At 46.5% G+C, this 22,357-nt stretch overlaps 1 protein-coding gene across 1 annotated transcript in view; it reads right to left on the bottom strand.

Annotated features, from left to right (window-relative positions):
* Positions 1-22,357, bottom strand: part of LOC103382364 (BAH and coiled-coil domain-containing protein 1) — a 57,433-nt gene that overhangs the window by 21,745 nt on the left and 13,331 nt on the right. The window contains exons 2-11 of the mRNA XM_025057973.1: positions 14,351-14,509; positions 9,806-9,916; positions 7,222-9,261; positions 6,775-6,886; positions 5,958-6,151; positions 5,209-5,349; positions 3,737-3,918; positions 3,016-3,397; positions 1,612-1,772; positions 747-1,563 (exon numbers count right to left, since the gene is read on the bottom strand). Of these exons, the coding sequence (XP_024913741.1) occupies positions 747-1,563; positions 1,612-1,772; positions 3,016-3,397; positions 3,737-3,918; positions 5,209-5,349; positions 5,958-6,151; positions 6,775-6,886; positions 7,222-9,261; positions 9,806-9,916; positions 14,351-14,509 (4,299 nt within the window). The remainder of the gene's footprint in view (positions 1-746; positions 1,564-1,611; positions 1,773-3,015; positions 3,398-3,736; positions 3,919-5,208; positions 5,350-5,957; positions 6,152-6,774; positions 6,887-7,221; positions 9,262-9,805; positions 9,917-14,350; positions 14,510-22,357) is intronic.

Raw genomic sequence — 22,357 nt, 5'->3', positions numbered from 1 at the left:
GCCCCAAACAAACACACACACGTAGACACTCACACATGTACACACACTTTCTAAGGGAAACCCCATGGGGTACAATAGAGAGTCAGTGTGTGTGTGTGTTTGCATGTGTGTCTACATACACATGGTTACTGCTTCTTATTTGGGGTTTACCACCAGTCTGGGTTTTGTAAGAGTCAAAAAGTGTTTTGATTTATTTTTGTATTGTTTTTTTTTTATCACTGACAGTTTATTCCTGTAGCTCATAAACGACGGTCGACGATGAGCTCAGGATTATCAAAAGCATGCATGATAAGTAGACATGTCTAAAGTTCACGGCCCTAAGAATGGATTTATGTCTGTCCCATGAACACATACTGTTTCAAAATATATTTTACTGAGTGTTATTTTATATCAAAGGTGTTACTGTAGCCTGTAATCTTTTTTTTTCACCAGCTACAGTTAGCTTACGTCTAACTGATCGTTCTCATTAGCTATGTCACCTTAGTTCCTAATCCATGTGGTTATTTTTTGTAATCATTGGCCACTTGTTCAAGAACAGAATCAACTATCTTTACTCTGTACACAATCCACCCACTGCCCAAGGAGTCACGCAGTTGGTTCTTGGTCAACACTCCACAGCCATCAAGAGTGGGATTAGAACCTGCAACCCTCTTACTACTAGGCCAAATGCTGCCCTCTTTGTGTTCTTTAAAACAGACTAGACTTTTGTCATATAAAAAATAAGTATAATTAAAATGTCTCCGTACCTTCAGCAGCGTTCCCCTCGCTCCCTCTGCTCCTCTGCTGAATCTCCAGCTCGGCCAACTCTCCCAGTATCTCCATGCCGTGGTTGGGTGGTGGGCTCGGGGCCTGGACCACAGGTACTGGTGGGTACAAGGCATCTCTGGTTGCGCACAGGGTGGCAGCAATCAGAAGTTCCAGACTCCACATGTAGGCTCCTTGGAACTGAGCTGCTGTGCTGGCTGAAGACTGGAGGACGGAGTCACGAGCTGCAGGAGGCGCAGGTGGAGCAGGTGGACTCACCTCCACCAAGTCCTCATCTGAACCCACTCCCACCTCCTCTACTTCTACAATCTCTCTATCTTTGTTCCCACCCTCCTCCTCCTCATCATCATTTTGCCGGTGGGGGTCTCCAGGCGCAGGAACAGTACATTCAGTTGGGTCAGACTCCTTCCTCTCCTCGTCATCCTCCCCTTTGTCCTCTTTTACAATTTCCAATTCCTGCTCCTCCTCTTCTTCTTCCTCCTTCTGCTGCTCCTTGGGTGGATCTTTGGGTGTCTGGGGCTCCTCCAGGCTGCCCTCTTGGCCCTGACACCCCAGAGAGAACTCCACTTTGTGGGTGCTGCCTGTGGCTGGGGCTGGGCAGCCTGGATCTAGGGCTGGAGTTGGGGAAGGACATGGCAGAGATCCAGAAATCTTGCTTTCTGGCTCAGAGAGAGAGCGTCCTCCTCTATCTGCCCTGCTTTCCCAGCTCTCTTGGTCAATGACTCCACTCTGACATTCCACCACCTGACAGTCTCTCCCATCATTCTCCTGTGCCTTCTTACTGCTTTCCTCCTCCTCCTCCTCCTCCTCCTCATCTTCTTCTTCTTCTTCTTCCTCCTAAAATACCGTTAAAGACTGGATGATGTGTGTATGTGGGAGGGACTTGGAGTCTGTCTCTGCTGGCTCCGCCTCCACCGTGGCTTGCTCAGCTAATCTGGCCTCAGCAGGTGAAGGTCCAGCCTCGTAACTCATGGTGATGGGAGGAAAGGAGTAAACCGGTGGCAGGTCTGGTGGAGAGAGGACAGAGCAAGAGTTTAAAATTGCACAGCTCCTGAGTACTGTAGCAGGCACACATTTACGGTCATACATTACCCCAAGTACACAATACTATAATACCAGACCCAGGTACAGAGCTAAACATTCACTGTGATGTAAACTGCCATGTAACGTCCTCTTAACATTTACAATCTCTTTCAAATGGGTCGTCAGATTGGCTGGATTCATAGATGTGATGTCCTTTTCTTATACACAGTCCATTAGACCATCCAATAGGAGCATGACTAAAGTCATTTTAAGGCTCACAATCAGGAATGTCTTTTATTTTGATTTTTGATTTCTTATTGCTAATGTTCACCATTGTCATGCAAACATTTCTGCTACATACTACAAATGTGGTTGCAGCTATTCCATTAGCATTGGACACCTTGCAGACAGTGGACCCTGCAACACATAGTACTGGGGTCTGACTAAAACGATGTGATTTCCCTTCTGTCTGAACAAAGTCATTTATACTGTGTGTGTTATCATGCGTCTGCATGAGTGTGCAAGTGTATGGATTTATGGAGGATATTGATGACGCCCTGCTGTTTGCCTGTGATTGCAGCACCGGCCCTGTCACCCCTGCATTCCCTATTATTGATGGTATCACTCCGCCCCCTATGACAGCCGGTGCAGATGAATGCGTATCCTTCCGCCTGTACTTCTCAAGGACCTCTGAAGGATAAGGAGGGTTCAGCTAAAGATTTGGTTGACCTTCTTTGTATGACACACACCTGAGGACAGGCACAAACACACATGATGTACATGCTGACAGGTCACATGGGGGCCCTTATGCTTTCTCCAACCTCTGTGACTGACCTGAACACTTTGCATTTTCAGCTTGAATGCAGACAAAACTGCACACACACAACACATGCTCAAGGACACAGAGGTGGAGAGATAAGCTCAGTTTTGAGCAGATGCTGCAAAAATCTGAAGAGCACCACGTGTTGAGAGAAAGAACACATTCCCTCCGTATGACTCAGTCGGCCATTAACAGACATGAAGTCGAATTGAAGTCCAGATATTTCAGCCTGATGTCTGATGTTTACACAAAACAAAAGCAGCAGGACACTGTCTGGATGAGAGATGATCACAACAGCAAGAGAATGTCCTCAGGAACCAAACACTACGGGAGACTTCTGCCTTTGTCTCTTTCTCTAACTGTCTAAACTTCTTCAAACTCGCTTTGGAAATTCAGCTGGTTCTCACCTGGCTCTAGAGATTGTGGGTAATCCTGAGGCGGCTGCCCCTCCACCCTGTCACTTCCCCTGTCCAGACCTTTGGACAGGTGTGACGGAGCTGGACTAAGTGCCGGAGATCGGGGTGCTGCAGCTGCGGGGCTCGGTGCGGGAGTCAGAGGATTCTGTGGGTGTGGCCGCCTGGATGGAGAGTGGTAGCAGGGTGACTGTCGGCTGGTGGGACACATTCCTGGAGACGGTGTGGGGGTCTTTGTTGGGGGTGGAGTGTGAGAGAAGGGTTTGGCTGCATGTGAAGAGTTGGTGGATGAAAACGAGGAGGACGTAGGAGGCGTTCTGGATGCAGAAGTCTCAGGGGAGTCTTCGATTGTGATGGGATGTTCATCGTGTTTTTTCTGTTGAAGAAAAGATCGTAACGATGGTGAACTTTATCCATTAATTTCCAGAATCCCAAATAATAGTGGCAAAATACTACTGAAAATATCTAGAAGAAAATCACTGTATTATAGCACTTCTATTTAAACTGACTAGGACTTTAGCAGAAGTTCCAAGGACTAATTCCAGACTCAAGGTATAGTACCAGGAACAATGTTTGGTAAATGCAATTACCAGGAGCTTATAAAAGGAGCTGGAACTGTTTCCAACCAATATAAAGTCTCTGCTTAATAGTTGGGAACTAATGTATTTTGCAACTAAATGTAAAAGTCATTCTCAGGGGTCACTGTCGGTCCAACCTGTCCAACAGAGTGATGCTGCATGTGCTCCAGGGCCCGCTGCTGCTGCTGGTGCTGCAGGGCGTAGAGCTCCTGTTGACGGAGGAATGAGGAGCGGGAGTAGACAGGATGATGCTGCAGGTGGGGAGGGTGGGCCCGGGCTCCATACACAGGAGGCCATAGACCAGATTGCTCCAGAACATCTGGAGAGAGCAACAAAAGAAAAAGGCAAACAGTTAGTGTAAATACAGTAAGTCCAACCATAGACTGTTTATAGGACATGGATGTAAGCGTCCACTATATGGTTTATAGGAGCTGAGATCAGCCATTAAAAGCTGAGCTGCAACTCAATATAACCAAACACAGAGTCAGATAAGTTGCTAACGGTTAGCCTTCTGGACACTTCACCTTGTTTACATTTTTATATTTGTCTATGGATGAAACCAGGAAAGAATGACATTCCTTTTTAGTGAGAGTTCAGCCAAGACAACTAAAGACATAACAACTCCAAGCTGCACCACTGTTGTTTTCTCTGTATGTAGTATTTTGGTTGCAAACAAACTAAGTGAATCCAGGATACTTCACATCCTCTCTTCACCTTATTTAACTTTTTTCCATTTCCAACAACACTGGTCTAATCCCTCTTCCAAGCCACTCCCCATGTAGGCACATGTGAGGATACACACAACACACACATACATACACACTTTCCTTCTTGGCTGCCTTGTCGCTGGGAACCTTTGTTCTGTGAGATTAGCCTGAGTGGGCTAATGTTTCCCAGGGGAAGGGTTCAGTGGATGCACTTCCCCTCTCTGCAGGAACTCCCACGAAGCGAGGCAAGGGAGGCGGGAGATAATTAAATTTCACAGCCTGTTTGCAAAGCAGTGTTGACACGCACACACTCACTCACTCACACACTCACACACACACACACAAGCATACACACACACATGTCCTCCTCCTTCCTTTTTTTATAGTGATGGCTGAGATGTACAACACAACCCTTAACACTGAGCAATGTTTCGTGGTGTTCCAGACATGAGCACAACTAACTTTTATACATCTGCACACACGCACACACACACACACCCTCACACTACACACACACACTTGTATAAAGTCCAGTCCAAACACACCAGCGGTCCAACACGAGAGAGATGAATGTCAGTTAAAATGGTCTGCATAAGGCCGGGTGCATGCAGAGGGGGCCATGGAATAGCTGCTCCCATTAACGAAGCTATAAAACAAGGCCCCACTGACAGAGGGACTTAGTTGAGCATTATATTATGATTAGCCAATGATACTAAAACTCTGGGAGAGAAATGGCAGCAGCTCTAGTGGTACAAATGGAGAGTAGGAGAGGCGGGGGGGCTACTTAAGAAGGGCTAGAGCAATGAATACAGGCCCTGCTGGTTGCCTGTGTGTGTGTGTGTGTGTGTGTGTGTGTGTGTGTGTGTTCTCTCAGTGTTCTTGTGAAAAGGTGCCTGGCATACCGAGATGATGATGAGGCCCAGGCTCTGTAGGAAGAACCACCAGCGGGGAGTTGGGGTCTTGGGTGAGTGAACCCAGGACAGGCTGCAGTGGGCTGGGCAACCCGGTCGGGAAACCTGGACCCATTCCCACATGGCCTAGACCTGGAACCAAGACATGGATGACACAGTCAATATTTTATTTTAACTAAAGGATGGTTTGACTTCCAGGTCAATGATGTAGAGGCCAAAAACCAGGTCCATTTACGGTCTCTGAACCAGCACACACCTGATCTGGAGTCAGTGACAGCAGGTTACACCCACAACAGGACAAGATAAGAGAAGACCAACGCACACATGTGTGACTCAATACGGAAACCCGATATAAAACCAGCAACCTGGTGTGTTCTACTTGACAGAATATGATGGAATAAAATAGAGAACACTTGTGTATGTGTGGACAGATTGTATGGACACGAGACACCTGTCCTACACGTTAAAGGCCACTCTCTGAAGTTCTGGGTTAAAAAGCTAACAGCCGCAGGTCAAACTGCAAATCCCGGGGTTTCAAATTGCAACCATTGACCAAACGTCAGTTTCACTTTCCTGTACTGAGTCTTGGGCTGCAGAAAAATTGCTATTCACGACACAGTCCCACGTATTCTTACTGTCATAAACATTAAACACATGAAATTAAAGTAATTACGGGTTCAGTCGGGCATTCACTTGCCAAACAAGTCAGAAACACACACTTCCACGCTGACTGCACTTACCGTAAGAATGCCCCATCCAGAGGGAGGGGCTGCCAGTTCTCTGCATCCAGTGGTGATGAGCCGGATGAGCGTGTGCAGCTGGGTCCGCCCCTAATTGGCTGGCCCCGCCCGTAACCAAGAGGTGGGAGGTCAGGTCCCCGTGGCAGCTGCTGGAAGGATGGATTCTGGCGAACTCCACTCGATCCTTGTTTTCCCTGCGGTGGCGTGCAGGCAGATGTGAACTTTGTCATTATCTTGATTATCCCTCTCATTGTCATCGCCACCACCATCATCATCGTCATCACCGCCACCGTCATTATCTTCATTATCTTCATCATTGTCATCTTCATTACCAAGACTACCATTATACTCATCAAGAAAATGAAACGTGACAGCAACAGCAGAAGCCATCATCTCGCGCCCTGGTCCATGAGTTCTCATTATATGTTTTCTTCCCTTAATATGACTACATAACAAGAAGCTGATACTTCAGACACATTCATATTAGTCTCCATAACATTAATGCACCGCATCTCATCTCAGAGGGAGAGAGGGAGGGAGAGAGAGAGAGAGAGAAGAAGAGAAAGAGAGAGTAAGAGGGCAGAGACACACCACATCAAAGAGTGGGAAGAGTAAATGGAGTGAGAGCAAAGAAGGGGGGGAGGGAGGGAGGGAGAGAGAGAAAGCGATAAGGGGAGCGAGAGAGAGAGTGATAAGGGGGAGAGAGAGAAAGAGTGAGACGGAGAGAATAAAGGGACCTCAGTTTGTCAGATAAGAGCAGAAATGGAACAGCGAGCGTCTCATGTACATGCATGCTCTCAGGGACCTGTGAATTTACCTGATGATTATTTCTCTCTCCCTGTCCAGATGATGAAGGCCTATGTGCTCCTCCGTCATCCTCTTCCTCTCTTCTGCCTCCCGTCCGAGAGGATAAACTGGACGTGATACCCCTGAACAAAAAGGGACAGTAGAGATTAAATTAAGAACTCTTGCTGCTCTAACATTTTTCATTTGGAGTCTGAATATCACCCCCCCCCCCTCCCCCCACCCCCCACACCGGACCAGCTGTGTCGACCATGGTACAAATGAGGGCTGCAGTCTTTAAATATGATATGAAATAAAAAATATTGCAAAAAAAGACCTTTTATAAAATCTACTAACACCTTCATTTCCATGAGAGTATTTACTCAAATTAGTAATATATCTTGATATTTTTTTCACCCACAGCGCACCCTGTAGCACAGGAGAGGCATTGATTGACTTTGAGGCATAAATGGTGTCTGACCTTTCATGCTGGGCAGCACTCTGCCTTGTCTGCTGAGTCCAGGGGTGGTGTCTGGGGAGCGATGAGGAGGTCGGGCTACTGCAACAGCAATACCAACCGGAGGCTGCCGCACCTCCCCTTCCCCAATGTCTCCCGAGTCTTTGGCGCTTCTCTCACCCCGATCTCCATCATTAGAAGATCTTCGGCGAGGAGGAAGCGGCTGTTTAGGGTGGTCTTGCGAGGGGATGTGGCTTTTAGCTACACCTTTGTCATCTTTATCTGATCTGTCTCCGCCCTGCTTAAGGCAGCCCAAACCTCCAAAGGGGCTACGCTGTGGCAGCAGCAGAGGCTGCTGGGAACTGTAGTTCATCAGGTTCTTCATGGCACTGCTCTCATCCTCAGGCGTGTGTGGAGATGAGTGGGAGAGAGGGGGAGGTGGTTGGGAATTCACATGGTTGTGGTCATTATTTTGGGTTTTCCTGAGACCACGTACTTCACTACTACTGACAGAGGGATGATGGGAACCTTTTCTTTGGTCCTCCTGGTGGCCCTCTCGAGAACCCCAGGAAGGGGCTGTCTGACCACCTTCTCTTGCTCTATCTTCTGTACTTGCCCCATGGCTGCTGTGCTGCTGGTGTCTTATCCTTGCAACTTTTTGGCCTTCCCGGTGAGACCCTGATCCCACTTTTACATCAGGTTGGGAACCTGAGTAAGAACAGTCCCTGAAAGGAGGAGTGGTGCTGTCAGAACCACTCCTAGAACCCTGTCCAGCTCCAGGGTGTGTTCCCTGGACATCTAGTGAAAGTGAGGATCGGTAATTATCTACAATGTCCACATCTCTAGACCACGCTCTCTCCAGGCTGCAGGACCGCAGCTCTGACTGAGAGCTGATGTTAGAGTTGGGTTTGTGGAAGTTCTGTGACTGGTGAGTCCAGTCAGGTGGTCTGTCAGCCTTGCCGTATCCCAGCTGCTGCTGGTGTGTCTGCGATTTGTCCTTCTTCTGGCAGCTGCTAAGTCGACTGAGGTGATGGGATGGACTTTCAAAGTTTCCTTCCCCACATTTGTCATCTCCCTTCCTGCTTGCTCCTGGTCCACGGCAGTCAGGGGCTGCCAGCTCTCCTAAAGGTCCAACAGAAGGAACATAAGTTGGCCCGATGGCTTTCGCTTCCCGGGCAGAGCCTACAGGAATAGATGTGGTGTCTTTGGAGGGAGTAAGTGTAAGAGGGGGGCAGAAAAATTCAGGGTGAGGATGGTGATGTGCGTGGTGTATCCATCCTCCAGTAACTGTGGAGCCCATGTGCAGGGCGTGAGGAGGGGGTGGTGGTGGAGGAGGCGGGGGCATTGAGTAAGAGGCCACCGTGTGTGGAGTGGGTGGTGCCAAAATGGCTGTGGGTGCAACAGTTCCCCGTCTCATACATTCAGAGGAGGAGGCTGTGGATTCACTGATCCGCATCTCCCCATTTATGGGTCCATCTTTGGAGCAGCGTCTGCTACCACCAGACACAGGTCTACCTATAGCACCACCACCACTACAGCTGCTCATGACTCCCCCTTTGCCTCCAGAACCACTTTCGGACACTGACCCACCTGATAGTTTACATGTAGACACATTTTTTGTCCCGTGACTCCCTAAATCACTGTCTCTAAAATCTTTGTGTCTCTCCAGAGAATGTCTGTGCTCCTCCTCCCTGCTCTGCGATGTTAAATGAGGGAGGAGGGCATGGAGGGGGCGGGAGTACGCCTGGTGATGGTAGCCAGATGGAGTGGTGGCAGGGTTTGTCTGATGAGAGTGTTGATGGTGCAGCTGCTGGTGCTGTTTGTCTTTACTCTCCTGGTGCCGCTCCTTGCTGCTCGACCGCTCCTTGTCTTTGGAGGCAGATGAAACTCCTTTCTCGCCCACATCTTTGGTGCCCTTCCCACTGCCTCCTCCACCCCCATTGTCTGTCTCACGGCTGCAGGAGCCCAGAGGGTGGCCCGGTGCAGTCCTGGACAAAGGGGGAAGGCTGTGATTGGCTGAGAGCAATGGTGGCTGAGGAGGAAGGCCTCGAAGGTAAAAGTGATCTGGCAGAAGAAGAAGATGGGTTAGTATTACAACGGATTTCAGGCTAAAAAGAAAAAAAGAAAAAATCACACTAAACTCACAAATGAACACTTACGCTTCCTCTGGAATATTTCTACATAAAATATTGGATACATTATATATATATATATCTCAGCTAAATTAGTTTTTTTACACCTGGAGTAATTATTACGGGAAAAAGTTGACTTTAAAGAACAGATTCCGTTTCTCAGAGAAGTATGTTGACCCAAGTTTCCTCTGATTTCTGTCCCAGCTGAAACAGTTCAAATTTAGCTGCTACTTATGACACATGAACTGCAAAAGTATGTTGCTGCAGCAATATCTTGAGAAAGTGAGAAAACACCAGCTGGGGAAGTTACCACTTCTGATTCCTGTGGTGAGTGCTGATTAAGCATTTTAAGGGAGTATAGAGCCTATGAAGCATTTTTATTCTGCTCTGTTACACACACACACACGCACGCACGCACTATTCTGCTCTGTTACATCCACATACACACACACACACACACACACCCTGATACCTACCTTTCTGAGTTTCGTAGAAGCGGTGCTGTCCATAGAGATTGTTGCTATGGTGATCCAGGGGACTCATGGGGAGAAAAGGAGAAGCAAGACTTCCTGAATAGCCGGGGTACCCTGTCAGAAGGAGGGAGAGCAAAAAAATTGATGTTTCTCCACAGCACTGACATTCAGCAGCCCTCTAAATAAACAGTTTATCTCTACAATCTATCATGGAATGGAACCATTTTGGAAAAAATAGACCAAAAAATGCAAGAGCGAGAGAAAGAAAAAAGACAGTTACTGCTACTTTCCCCATAAATGCACTTTTGCACAAACACGCCACACGAGTTGACATTATTTACAGTGGACAAAGTGGTGACAAAAACCACAGCCGGCAGCTACTGCCAAGTGTTTGCAGCATTTAACTGGATGGAATTTGTTCTTTCTACCAAACACATTTTTCCCAAACTCAAGACAAATATTAGGGAGAATCCAACCCCCCCACCCCACCTGGTACCTACTAGCGCCCCCCGACTTAAAACACACAGTTCTCTCAGGAGGTCATTGGGAGGTAAACAGTGGTTCCACTCTGTTCCGCGTCTTCAAGGACGTCGTACTGCATCGTGGGATAGAAGAGGTCTCTGTGGTTGTGTTGATAGGGGCCAGCAGGTTGAGGGTCAGTATGCGTGTGTTTGGAGTGGGTGGTACAGAGGGTGAGGAGGTGTGTGTGTGTGTGGGGGGGGATTTACTGTGATTCAACAAAGCAATAGTTACAAGAAAGATTAGTGCTTTGAACCAAACTGACTGAGAGTTGTCTGTGGCATTAAATTCAAACCTATTTAGCAGTACAGCTCCGAGTGGGACGCCATTATTCAGGGACTCTCCCACTCCAGTCAGCTCTATTCTCTCTCTCTCTCTCTCTCTATATATATATATATATATATCTCAGTGTGGCCCAAACACCAACTGTTATCCTGACTTTGTTGTCCTTGTGGTGAAAACACAGGGTTCCAGGTACTTTTCTGGGTTCCTGGGACCAGTTCCTGCTTTTGAAAAACACCTTTCCACACGGTGGTTCCAACATAGGGATTTTAAAAAACGCTGCCGGCCCACACACATCCACATCGGTCTGGTACACAAACAGAATCTGGGGGCCAAAAGGCAGTGATTGTACGTGTGTGTGTGTGTGTGTGTTCTTCCCCAGGTGCTGGTTTCATGCCCCACAGAGTGTCCTTGCCGGCCTGTTAATTGGCAGCCGTTAAAAGTTTAACGGTGGTGGCCAAAGTAAACAGCACTCCATAAAAACTCATCCTACGCATTCCACAGTCACACTGCAAAAACCACCGACACACCCCCTACTGCTCCCAGCATGTGTGTGTCTGTGACTGTGTGTGTGAGTCTATGGAGTTGCGGGGCGGGACTGTGTCTGTGCATTTTAATACTTTAATGTGTGTGTGTGTGTGTGTCTGTGGGGGTGTGTGTGCACGTGCGTGTGTGATTACTCCAACTGGTTAACAACCAGTGAATCTAAATGGAGACAATTAGCCAAAAGGCTCTATCAGCCATCTACAGCCAATAATGATGAGTGATAAAATGGGAGAGGGAGGGGAGGTGAGGGGAGGTGAAGGGAGGGGGGTAACACAAAGCAAGTTTCTGCAGCAAAGACTAGTACCTGGAACATGGGGCAGTACCAAGTACCATGCATCAAAGTCTGGAGTGACCCAGTTTGGATCAGAATAGTACCATGTGTTTTTCTGGGTTCACTCTGGAGGCCTGTTTCCATTAAAATAAATAGTGCAAGAAAGATGGGACAGAACCAGGTATTAGATTATTTCCACCGTGTAGAGTGAAAAAAATGGAGATGCTAGTAGTAACCCTACCCTTCTAACAGTAGGATTTAGGGGGATCCTAGGTCGGTTTAGGGCAACCACACTGTTGGTGGGAAAATAATATTCACTGGTACTATTCCTTAGTGCCTGAACGGTGCCAAGGACAACGGGGACATTTACGGGGACAGTAGTTGTGTTAAGAGTGAAAGTAGAAGAAGAAGAAGAGAAAAGAGTTTAGTGTTTGAATATAAAGAGTAAAGAGGAGGCAGCAGAAGAACAGGGTGGAAAAATATCACCCAAATCTGGAGCTGCTGTGATACGGATGAGGAGAGGATGAGTGGGAGGGATGAATGCGTATATGTGTGTGTGTGTGTGTGTGTGTGTGTTTGTGTGAAAGATGAAGGAGAAAGTGAAAGGGAAGTGAAGAGCTTTGAGATGGTGGAGATGAGAGAGGAGAGGAAAGGGGAGGTAAAGAGGGGAGAGGAGCGTAAGCACATGAGAGGGGAGAGGAGGAAAGACAAGGACAGGTGGGGAAGACAAAGTGAGCAAGCAGGGGAGGGGGCGAGAGAGTGCAGGAATGAATGGAGAGAGAGAGAGACAGAGGGATGTATTTGTATTGATGTATTTGTTTGTATTACGTATAAATGTGCATTACTTCCTGAATATGTCTTATTTGTGTCAATGTGGCAGTCTGAGTCTACTGGATGAGTGTGTGTTGGTGTGTGTGTGTGTGTGCAGTATTAGCCAGGTTTCTTCACTCCGTCTTGGCTTCGCTCCACTCTGGACCACGGCCAGCTGGCAGGCGGCCTACAGGAGCTCCCTGACTTTAATTCGTAAAAACAATCATTTGTAGTTGAGTGCATGTGGGTGTGTGTGTCTGAGTGTGTGTGTGTGTTCAGACATCAAAGCTGAGCTGTGCAGATACAAAATCTGCCTCTTAGATACACAACTTTTCCTTTCGCACTATCACAAATACTCATGCCGTCTTTCAATCCACAGCTCTCACCCTCTCTCTCTCCCTCCCTCCATCAGCCTCTCTCTCTCTTTCTCTCACCCTCTCTCTCTCCCTCCCTCCATCAGCCTCTCTCTCTCTTTCTCTCACCCTCTCTCTCTCTCTCTCCCTCCCCCCATCAGCCTCTCTCTCTCTCACCCTCTCTCTCTCTCTCTCTCCCCGTCTCTACTGTTGAACTCCTGTGAGTCTGATTTAAGACAGTCACTCTGGGCGACGTTAGTGCTCATTTTCGAGGCTTAGCTGTTGCTATTTATCGCATCATGAGCATCAAATGAGGCAGATGAACAGGAGGACGAGACACTTGTCTGGTTTTGGAGAGATTTGTAAGGCAGAGCATGACTCCGATTAGTCGGACCTGTGAACATAAGTCAGGAATTTATTTTGTGATGCTGTGTCTGACCTAGAAATCCAATGTGATTTTAAACATTAGCTGGTGGCAGGGCAGCCTGACTGAGATCAGGACAGTCTGACTGACACTACAGTCATATGGATTAGTCAGGACTGTAGACTGATTAATGTTGTTGAGGACAACATCTGGACTGCAGTTTAGAAACAAACTCTCTACACTGTTCAAAATGAACAGTGATGACTTTAAACATTGCTATCATTTGATGGCAGCCAATGAAACATAAATGAATGCACATTAAAGCACCTCAAAAAATGTATTTTAAATGAAGCATAAATGAGAAAAAGGAAAACAAAACAGAAAAACCCAAAGATCCCAGTGATCGGTCTATGATGTCCCCATGCAGCAGCCACTGTTCCTTTTAAATCCATGGCCTTAAAAATATGTGATAAGGCTGAAGGTTGACAGTCTTTACAACTCAGCAAATATTTTTGAAACACATTTTTAAAGGCGATGCTGTCTATATTTATTTCCAAACTTGTTCAAAACTGCTGGGATGTGAAATTCTGACCGTTATCACTAGTTGGTTGGGAAATAAGGCCCGTGGCAGAAACTGTGACTGTGGAGGTTATCTGTCTGACACGCATCGGCTCCACAGAGAAGAAAAGAGAAATCCTCTTACACACACACGCATACCTGAGAGGGATAGATAACATGAGTCATGTTTAGTCTTGACCACAAACGGTTAACAGTCGTGACAGAACACACTCCACGTGGATGCGCACACTTGTGTGAGTGTGTGTGTGTCTCTGATCAGGAAGGGGGCCGTTGGAGGTCGGTTTGCCCAGAATGGGTCTTGAGAGGGTGGGGCTGTACTCATGAGGTTTGGGGCGGGGAGTCGGGGGTGTGACTGTGACTGTGACTGGGGACAGGATGATGGAAATTGGTATTAGTTTCAGTGAATCTGAAAGCTAAAACAAGAGTGAGAGATAGAGAGAGAGAAGGAGAGAGGTGGGGAGGTAGAGAGAGAGACAAACTGGAGTGCAAATGTACAAGTCTAGTGTGTATCGTAATTCACATCCAATTATGATGAATTGAGGTGTTTGTTTGTGTGTTCAGACAAATTAGATTTTTCTTTTATTTCATGTTTTTCAGCTGCTAAACACAGAACCGCACACTTCCTGTCTACACAGACAAACGGCTGCACGCCGCCTCGTCTAATGTACCTCTCTAGTATGTAGTGTGTGTTTGGCCTCTGCTCCATGTTGGTTAAACCACTTCATAGCTCCATCTCAATCTTATTTCTAAACCAAGGCCCAGGATTAAGCAGAAACCAAAGCAGCGCTTGAGTGTGTCCTTGTGTGACTGCGTTCATGTCCTACCTTCATGGGAGTGGGGGAACCATATTGGGGAAGCGCTTGAATGGGGTCCAGCCCTGTATGACGGGGAAGAAGGGGAGGCCGCAGGTCCTGAGGGGTGAGGAGGGTGAGAAGGCGGAGAACCAAGACTGCTGGCCAGAAAGGAACCCATGAAGGAAGCACCTGTGGAAACAAGGAGACACTGAAGGTAAGATGAAGGAGCCCAAATCGCTAAAGAAATATTAATAAGAAACATCTCATCAGCCAATCAAGTTGCGACAGTTTGAGCATGCAGGTGTACAGGTGAGGTCGAGGGGTTCTGCTGAGGTTTGAACCATCCCCGTGATAAGGCAGTAGAAAATATCCAGTGAACTGCAGGTTTCAGGGCAGAAAAAAAGCACACACCGTGCAGATGCCAGTTGTCAACAGAGGCAACAGCAACCAAAATAACCACATGTTACAAGCAGTCTATGCAGAAGAGCACACCAGGTGTCACTCCTGTCAGCTGAAAACAGGAAACTGAGGCTACAATCCACACAGACACGCCAACATTTGACAACAGATTGTTGGAAAAGTGGCGACTGGTCTGATGAGTCTCAGGTACTAATGCCATGTTTCAATGCTTGGGTCAGAAGCTGATGTAAACAACATGGAAGCCTGGATCCATCCTGTCTGCTGTTCAACTGTTTGGGCTGCGAGCGCTGCTTTAATGGTATAGAGATAGACAGTAGAGATGTTTTCTTGGCACCTGCAGGGCCCAGACCAGAGTTTGTAACCCTCAACAGCAAAAGAGACATTTTTATCATTTTACCAATAAATAATATATACAGTATAATGAATTACTTCACTTAAGTTTATTAAGAAACTCTCCACATTTTCCACAAGACATCATGTAGATGAACAGTAACTTCATGTAAAAGTAAAATAAAAGTCTTGACATTTTTCTATGAATTCGACACAACCAAAACCAGGTGAGAAACACTGACAGCCACCTGGTAATATTGGACTTTCTGTTCCAGCAATTTATAGAAAAATATTTTGTTTCATGATTGTGATAAATAACATTCATCATCAATCATGATTTATGCAATCAAATACCAGAATTAATGGTCAGTTCTCGTTGTTTTGTTAGCAAACAGCTAACAATTTTATAAAATACATGGGAAATTGGTTAAAACTATATTTATGTAAAAACACTATATCAGTGCTATAAAAAAGTGTAGCGCAAAGTTATTATTATTATTATTATTTATTTTTGTAACTACTCAGCATTTGTTTCGCATAAAAAATTATTATCGTTTCCAGCACTTAATATTCCAGTGCATTTCGGCCAATCGTGGCCATTTTTCTGTAAAGTTAAACAGTTACAGTTATAGTTATGTGTGTTACCTCATATTTTCGGATTATAGTTGGCCATGATTTTGTAGGTGTTTTTTTTTTCTTTTCTTTTCTGTCCTTCGGTCTATTTCTTAAAACAATCAAACAAAAAAAACCATTCCATTTCCCGATAGCTAGCTACACGCTGGCTCTAGGAGCAGAGCAGAACGTCAACAGTTTATGACGTCGTCATGACGGAGTTGCATGCGTCAAACAAGGTGCGTTCACGTCCCATCGGAAACTTAAGAATCCGACGAATAAAAATGTTAATATTTGGATTATTAACCGTATTAACAACCACTTCCCTATATGACGGTCAGTGATAAATCATTAAACATTTATACTAAGTGTACAGGCTGATTGTATCATGTATCTTGAATGTTTATGTTTAAACATCATCTTACATTGAGTCAGGCTTGACCTCTGACCTTGATGATAAACCTACAGCAACTGCAAAATAAATATTTCCAGCATCTTGTTATGTTTATTCTAGGAGGAATTAAGGCAAACACAATTCAAAAGATTAAAAAAACAGTAGTTAAATGCAACAGCAGAGAAGTTTTCTAATCGGTAAACACCAGACACAGGTGTCAAATGGTTTTAATCAAAAAACGCTGGTTGCAAATAAAACTGCATACATGCAACTGCAGAATTCTGGTGTTAGCAGTCCAACAGCAGCAGGTTGACTCATTCCTAAATCAGATTTGAGGAATCTCCTTAATTCATCTTCCTGATTATCATTCTGACTGAAACAAATTACTGCACATGTGAGGAGAAAGAAAATGATGAGATTCTGGACTCTTTCACCTTGAGTGTGAATGTAGCATACAGTGGGGGGATTAATTTCTCCCAGGCAGGTCATGAAATTTTCATTTTTCACCTTTGTCGTATTAAAACCACCCAGCTCTGTCGTGTCTCACACGTTTCTTTTTTTAACTGCTTCAAAACTCCTGCTGCATTCGGCAGAAAGATGTAACATTTAAGTGATATTAAAATATTGTGACTTTTTGTGATGTGGAACAAAAAGCGAGGTGTAAAAAGCGGAAAGTTTGTTTTAGAGCTTGGCAGACCCTCTCCATTTCATCTGCCCTAGAGGCATTTCCATATGTGTTAACTCCTGGAACTGAGTTCTAGAATGCTGTTCACTATTTATTACTTCTGTGGGACCCACGACCGGCCCACTGATCCATGGCTTGAGAACCCTGCAGCAGAAGCTACAGTAACAGAGCAGATCTTCACAGCTCTTCTCCTTGTTGGATGTTTGACAGGTAACATCTGATCACTCAGATACAGCACAGATCTAAATATATAGAAAACCTCAGGTTGAACCACTCACACATGACAACGTGCCAGCTCACAATTTCAATTTCAGGCTGTAACGCTTCCAGCCAACAGACTGGTTCAGTTTGGCTTCGTTAGAATGTATCTGCACTTATCAGCAGCACTCTCACTCAGTGGAACAACCCCAACAGTTGTAGAGGAAGGAGGAAACACATCCACAGGGAATCAGGTAATTAGTCACTACTGCAGGGAGGGAGAGGGGGAGAGAGAAGGAGAGAAGGGGGGGGACAGGGAGGCAGCGCTGGACGCAGCGACAGACCATAAATTCTGCCTGGCATCACAGACACGTACCACAACCACAACAGTCCACATCTCTCTCTCTCTCTCCCTCTCTCTCTCCCTCTCTCTCTCACACACACACACACACACAGAGACACGCACACGGCACCCTCACCTCAACCACGACCTGATGCCCTGACAACCACAACCACAAACGCCTTCAACTGCCAATTTCTCTTTTTCTCTCTTTCCACAACCCCCCCCCCTCTCTCTCTCTTCATTTCTTTAATCAAAAACACAAGCTAGACTTAGTTTGAAAAAACCTTTCAGACCCCTGAATTAAATTATGATGTGAAGGTTCTTCTTCCTCTCCTCCTCTCCTCCCCCCCCCCCCCCCCCCCTCTCTCTCTCTTCATTTCTTTAATCAAAAACACAAGCTAGACTTAGTTTGAAAAAACCTTTCAGGCCCCTGAATTAAATTATGATGTGAAGGTTCTTCTTCCTCTCCTCCTCTCCTCCCCCCCCCCCCCCCCCCCCCCTCCCCCCCTCCCCTCCTCCCCTCCTCTCCTCCTCCCCTCCTGTCCTCCCCTCCCCCCCCCCCCCCCCCCCCCCTCCCCCCCTCCCCTCCTCCCCTCCTCTCCTCCTCTCCTCCCCCCCCCCCCCCCTCCCCCCCTCCCCTCCTCCCCTCCTCTCCTCCTCCCCTCCTGTCCTCCTCTCCTCCTCTCCCCCCCCCCCCCCCTCCCCCCCTCCCCTCCTCCCCTCCTCTCCTCCTCCCCTCCTGTCCTCCTCTCCTTATTTCCTTTTTTCATTCATGCTGTGCACCACTGTAGATCAGCAGCCTTTCAGCCAGTCATAATAAAACACAGCTCTTATGAGAAAAAGCTGGTTTCACTGAGGCCCCTGGCAGTGCACACACACACACACACACACACACACACACACACACCTAATCTACTTCAATAGACCAGACAGGAAAGGCAGTTTTCAGCTGAGCAGCCATGCATGTCAGGAGTTACAGGAGGAATGGTGCAGCGAACTTCTCTTGTATTAAAGAAGACATTGAGGAAAATTAGTTGCATTGATTTCAAACATTGATTTCAAACGGCGTTGATATTGATCAGATACAAATACCTCCAACACTCCTTTCCTCTCCAGCTGCTCTTTCATCTTTCCCCCACAAACCCCCTTCGTTTCCCATCTTTTTTTCCATTTACTCATCTTTTCCCTTTTTTAAAAAAACAAACAAAACTGCCCTCCCTCTTTCCTGTTACCTCCCTCTCTCTCTCCTCTCTCTCCTCTCTCCCCTGCTTCCTCTGTTTTCTGTTGGCCAGTTGAGGAGAACACCACATTTGCCCACTCCCTCTGTCCTCCTGATTGGGAAAACCATGTCGGAGGCCAGTCGCTAACACCAGGCTGTTTCTGCTTCAGATTTGTTATATATATATCAAGTTTGTTTTATCCTGATCCCTGCACATTCCCATTGTGTCTGTCACAGCAGCATCCCCTTGTCGAGTTTCCCGCCAAAACAGAGAGATGAACGTGGATCTGCCGAAATTAGCCGCAAACTGATGAAGCTGCATCAGAAGATGTAGGCAGACGGAGGAGACACGAGACAGAAACTCTGTGGGTTTTCACTGATCAAGCACACATTCTCATCTCGCTTCAGAAACCAAAAAAAGAAACTCAGCCCTGACCCCAGCGGCGCCGTGATCATACAGCAAAATCACTGCATCTGTATATAATGTGTTCACAGTAAACACGGAGATAACAGCTCTCTGTGGTCTCTGTAGTGATAATTAAAGTCAAAAATGTGTTCTTTCCTGCCTCCCGTTTCTCCCAGTTGGCATCACAATCTGGAAAAACGTGTCACCACTCATGCACACAGGCATCAAACCTCTCACTGTTGACTTTCCAACGCAGTAAAAACGCAAATGATGGCTTTAAACTCAGGCTAATTCAGTCACAGCACAACTACAGCGTGTTTATTTATGACAGACTGTAATAACATTTTTTTTAAAATCCTGTCAAACTTATTTCATGTTATTTCGTCAAAGTGCTGGGCTCTCTTCCGGGTACATTTTTGTTACTTGGAGTGTTTTTTTAAGTACTCATGTACATCTGTGAGGGCCAATAAAAAAATCTCTGTACAATGGAGGAGGTCGAGGAGGAGACAAAGAAGAAGAAAAAGATAAAGATGAGGAGGGTTAAGAAAGAAGAGGAGGAGATGAAGATGAACGGCACCAATCTCAGACCTGAACTCAGTAGGCCACCAGCTAACAGTTCCAAACACTGTTAATCAACAAAGGTTTGTTTACACTGGTGTTCCAGTGCATTTCCACTGGACGAACGATGTGAGAGAGAGAGCTGTTTTTATTGTGACACTTTAGATTCCACCTGAATCGCAGAGGTACGGTTTAAAAACAGTCAAAGCACGACTGGAGGCTTTTATGCAAAGCACAAATTAAGCGTCTAGTGATGAAAAACATTGAAAAACCTCCAGATAATGTGTTTTCATAGAGCTGGCGATGAAGGAGAGTTGGTTTAATAAAAACAAAAAAACATCAACCTTCACCTTTTCTCTCTGCAGCTGGTTAAAGAGGAAATCTACAGGAAACAGCGCAGAGAAGAGCTGTGACAGGGAAAAAGGCCAGACAGTCCCAAGGATTTCTCAGTGTTCAGAAGAGAGGGGAGGAGAATGGGAAGGAAAAATGGGGGGAGGAGATGTGACGGCCGTCAGGAGGAGAGTGAAGGAAGGAGATAAAGTAACACAGCCATATTTGTCGCTTCAGCTCGCTCACTGAGGATGGACTGATGCTGATCAACACAGCTGTGGCTACACACACACACACACACACACACACACACGCCTGGAAGGATGACAAGTCAAATCGATCTCCTCCCGATCTGAGATCAATGTCCTCTCGTGTTTTATTGTCACTTTTGCCAATTAACAGAAGCCTCTGTCCACACACTGTTACAGTGAACTCACACACACACACACACACGTTAGAGACAAACAGCTAGAACTCACCAAAAACAGTGGACCAGTCAAATGTCGTCTCATTATTAGCCTGGAAATAACTCAGAGTTAGCCAAATATAGCTACAAATTAGCCGAGACATGACACACACACATCCTTTAATCCTGTCCAAATGACTTATGGGTAGGTTTGAGCACCTCGGAACACTGCCGTCGTCTGTGTGTGTGTGTGTGTGTGAGTGAGTGTGTGTCTCAGAGGTTCTGACTCTCGTTAGCTTGGCTGCTACGCTCATTGCTGAACACTTGGCAACCTCTAGTCAGTGCGACCCTTTCATACAGCTCCAACTACCAAGGGCCCTGGCACTGAGCCCCTCAGTCTGTGTGTGTGTGTGTGTGTGTGTCTGTGTGTGTGTGTTTAAGGAGCAGGAGTCAAGCCAGATCTTTCTGATCTGTTTTGACACCACAGGATTGCAAAAGTGACAATGCTACTCAAACAAGGCGGACGTGGAAAAGGCACTTTACACACACACACACACACAGAAGCACACACACACACAGACCCAGACACACACCCACACAGGTCCATTAAAGCATTATAAGAGCAGGGACACGACACATTCAGTGTGTGAGTAAGCGGTGCTTACAAAGACGACGTTCAGAGGAGAAAAGCAGTTTCAGTTTGACTCTACACCCAGATCCAGATAGAATTCTCCTCTTTCTGCTCTATCTTATTATTCATCAACGACTCCTCTTCACTCATTCATGTTAGGAGGAGCACGGTGTGCAAGCAAAAGCATGGCATGTCGCCTGGGACCAGCAGCTGCACTGAATCACATTACGGTGGGAGGAAGAGAAAAAGACAGGGAGAGAGAGAGAGAGGACAGAGGGAAGGGGGGGAGGGAGACAGACAGACAGACAGGGAGGGAGGGAGGGTGAGATAAAAGAGCTACAAATGAGAGATTTCCCTGTGAGGCGCATAAATCAGCCAACTATGAAGAGCACAGCTCAAAGCCTGACTCCCAGGCTGCGGACCAGAACCACACACACACACACACACACACACTCTAGTGTCTCCTGGCATGAATGGTGGTAACATCCCTTTATTATAACGCACCTGTAGGTGAACATCAGGACTGACAGTCAGAAATGTGACAAATGTCACTCAAAGTTCTGGAGAGTCATCCTTAAAGAGGTCCAGCTGGGCTCCCGTCTTCAACGTCCCACGACTCCCATGTGTTTTGATAAAGGAGGACAAAACTGAGGGCCCGGGGGAGGCCAGAGAGAAGCCAGTGAAATAAGCCCAAATATCAAAATACAAATAGATTATGATTGTTATTAGCCATGGTGTAGCTGTAGGGCAGCTAAAGGACAAAGATTCACATCAAGTATAGATGGCTAAAGGTTAGCCAACAGACAGCACTCATGACCTAAAGGCTATATAAATATATTCACACAGTCAAAATCCAATGTTCTGCTAAATTGAACCCTGACTGTGTATGAAAAGCAAAGGAACAAAAAAACTGAAACAACCTCAGCCGATGTTCAGAGTTTTCCGTCTGGGATCATGGTTTCTGTAACTGGGAGTGAGCAGGAAAACCATCCTGCTACTGGGACCAGTACACACACACACACACACACACACACACCCACGGCCGGAGGAAACACCAAATATGGGCTGGGCAGAAGGAACCTAGAAACACATGGGTGCTTTTAGGAAGCAGGAAGGGGGAGTCGGGGGAGTCGGGGGAGTCGGGGGAGTCAGAGTAAGTTTTTCCATGTTTTACCAAAAGAAAAACAGGGGAATTTAGAGAATGAGGGTCATATGAGAATGGTTGTGCTGCCTCCGTCAGAATGAAACACAAATGGTACGTGTGGGTAAACACACACACGCACACACACACACGCACGCACGCACACACACACACACACACACACTAATTAAAAGCATAAGGTTGCTGATATTTCAGGAAAGCCCGCGGTGAAAGCCAATAATGCAATTCCAACTAACTCAACCTGCCTTTCTGTGTGTGTGTGTGTGTGTGTGTGTGTGTGTGCGTACACCTCACCCCCTACAGTAGTAGCTCTCCAGTTCTGGTTAAACATTGCAGAAGATGA

This window comes from Cynoglossus semilaevis, chromosome 8, assembly GCF_000523025.1.
Source record: "Cynoglossus semilaevis isolate Cse_v1.0 chromosome 8, Cse_v1.0, whole genome shotgun sequence".
Taxonomy (NCBI): Eukaryota; Metazoa; Chordata; class Actinopteri; order Pleuronectiformes; family Cynoglossidae; genus Cynoglossus; species Cynoglossus semilaevis.
Note: the sequence above shows the minus strand (reverse complement) of the source record. Positions and strands in the feature narration are given on the sequence as shown.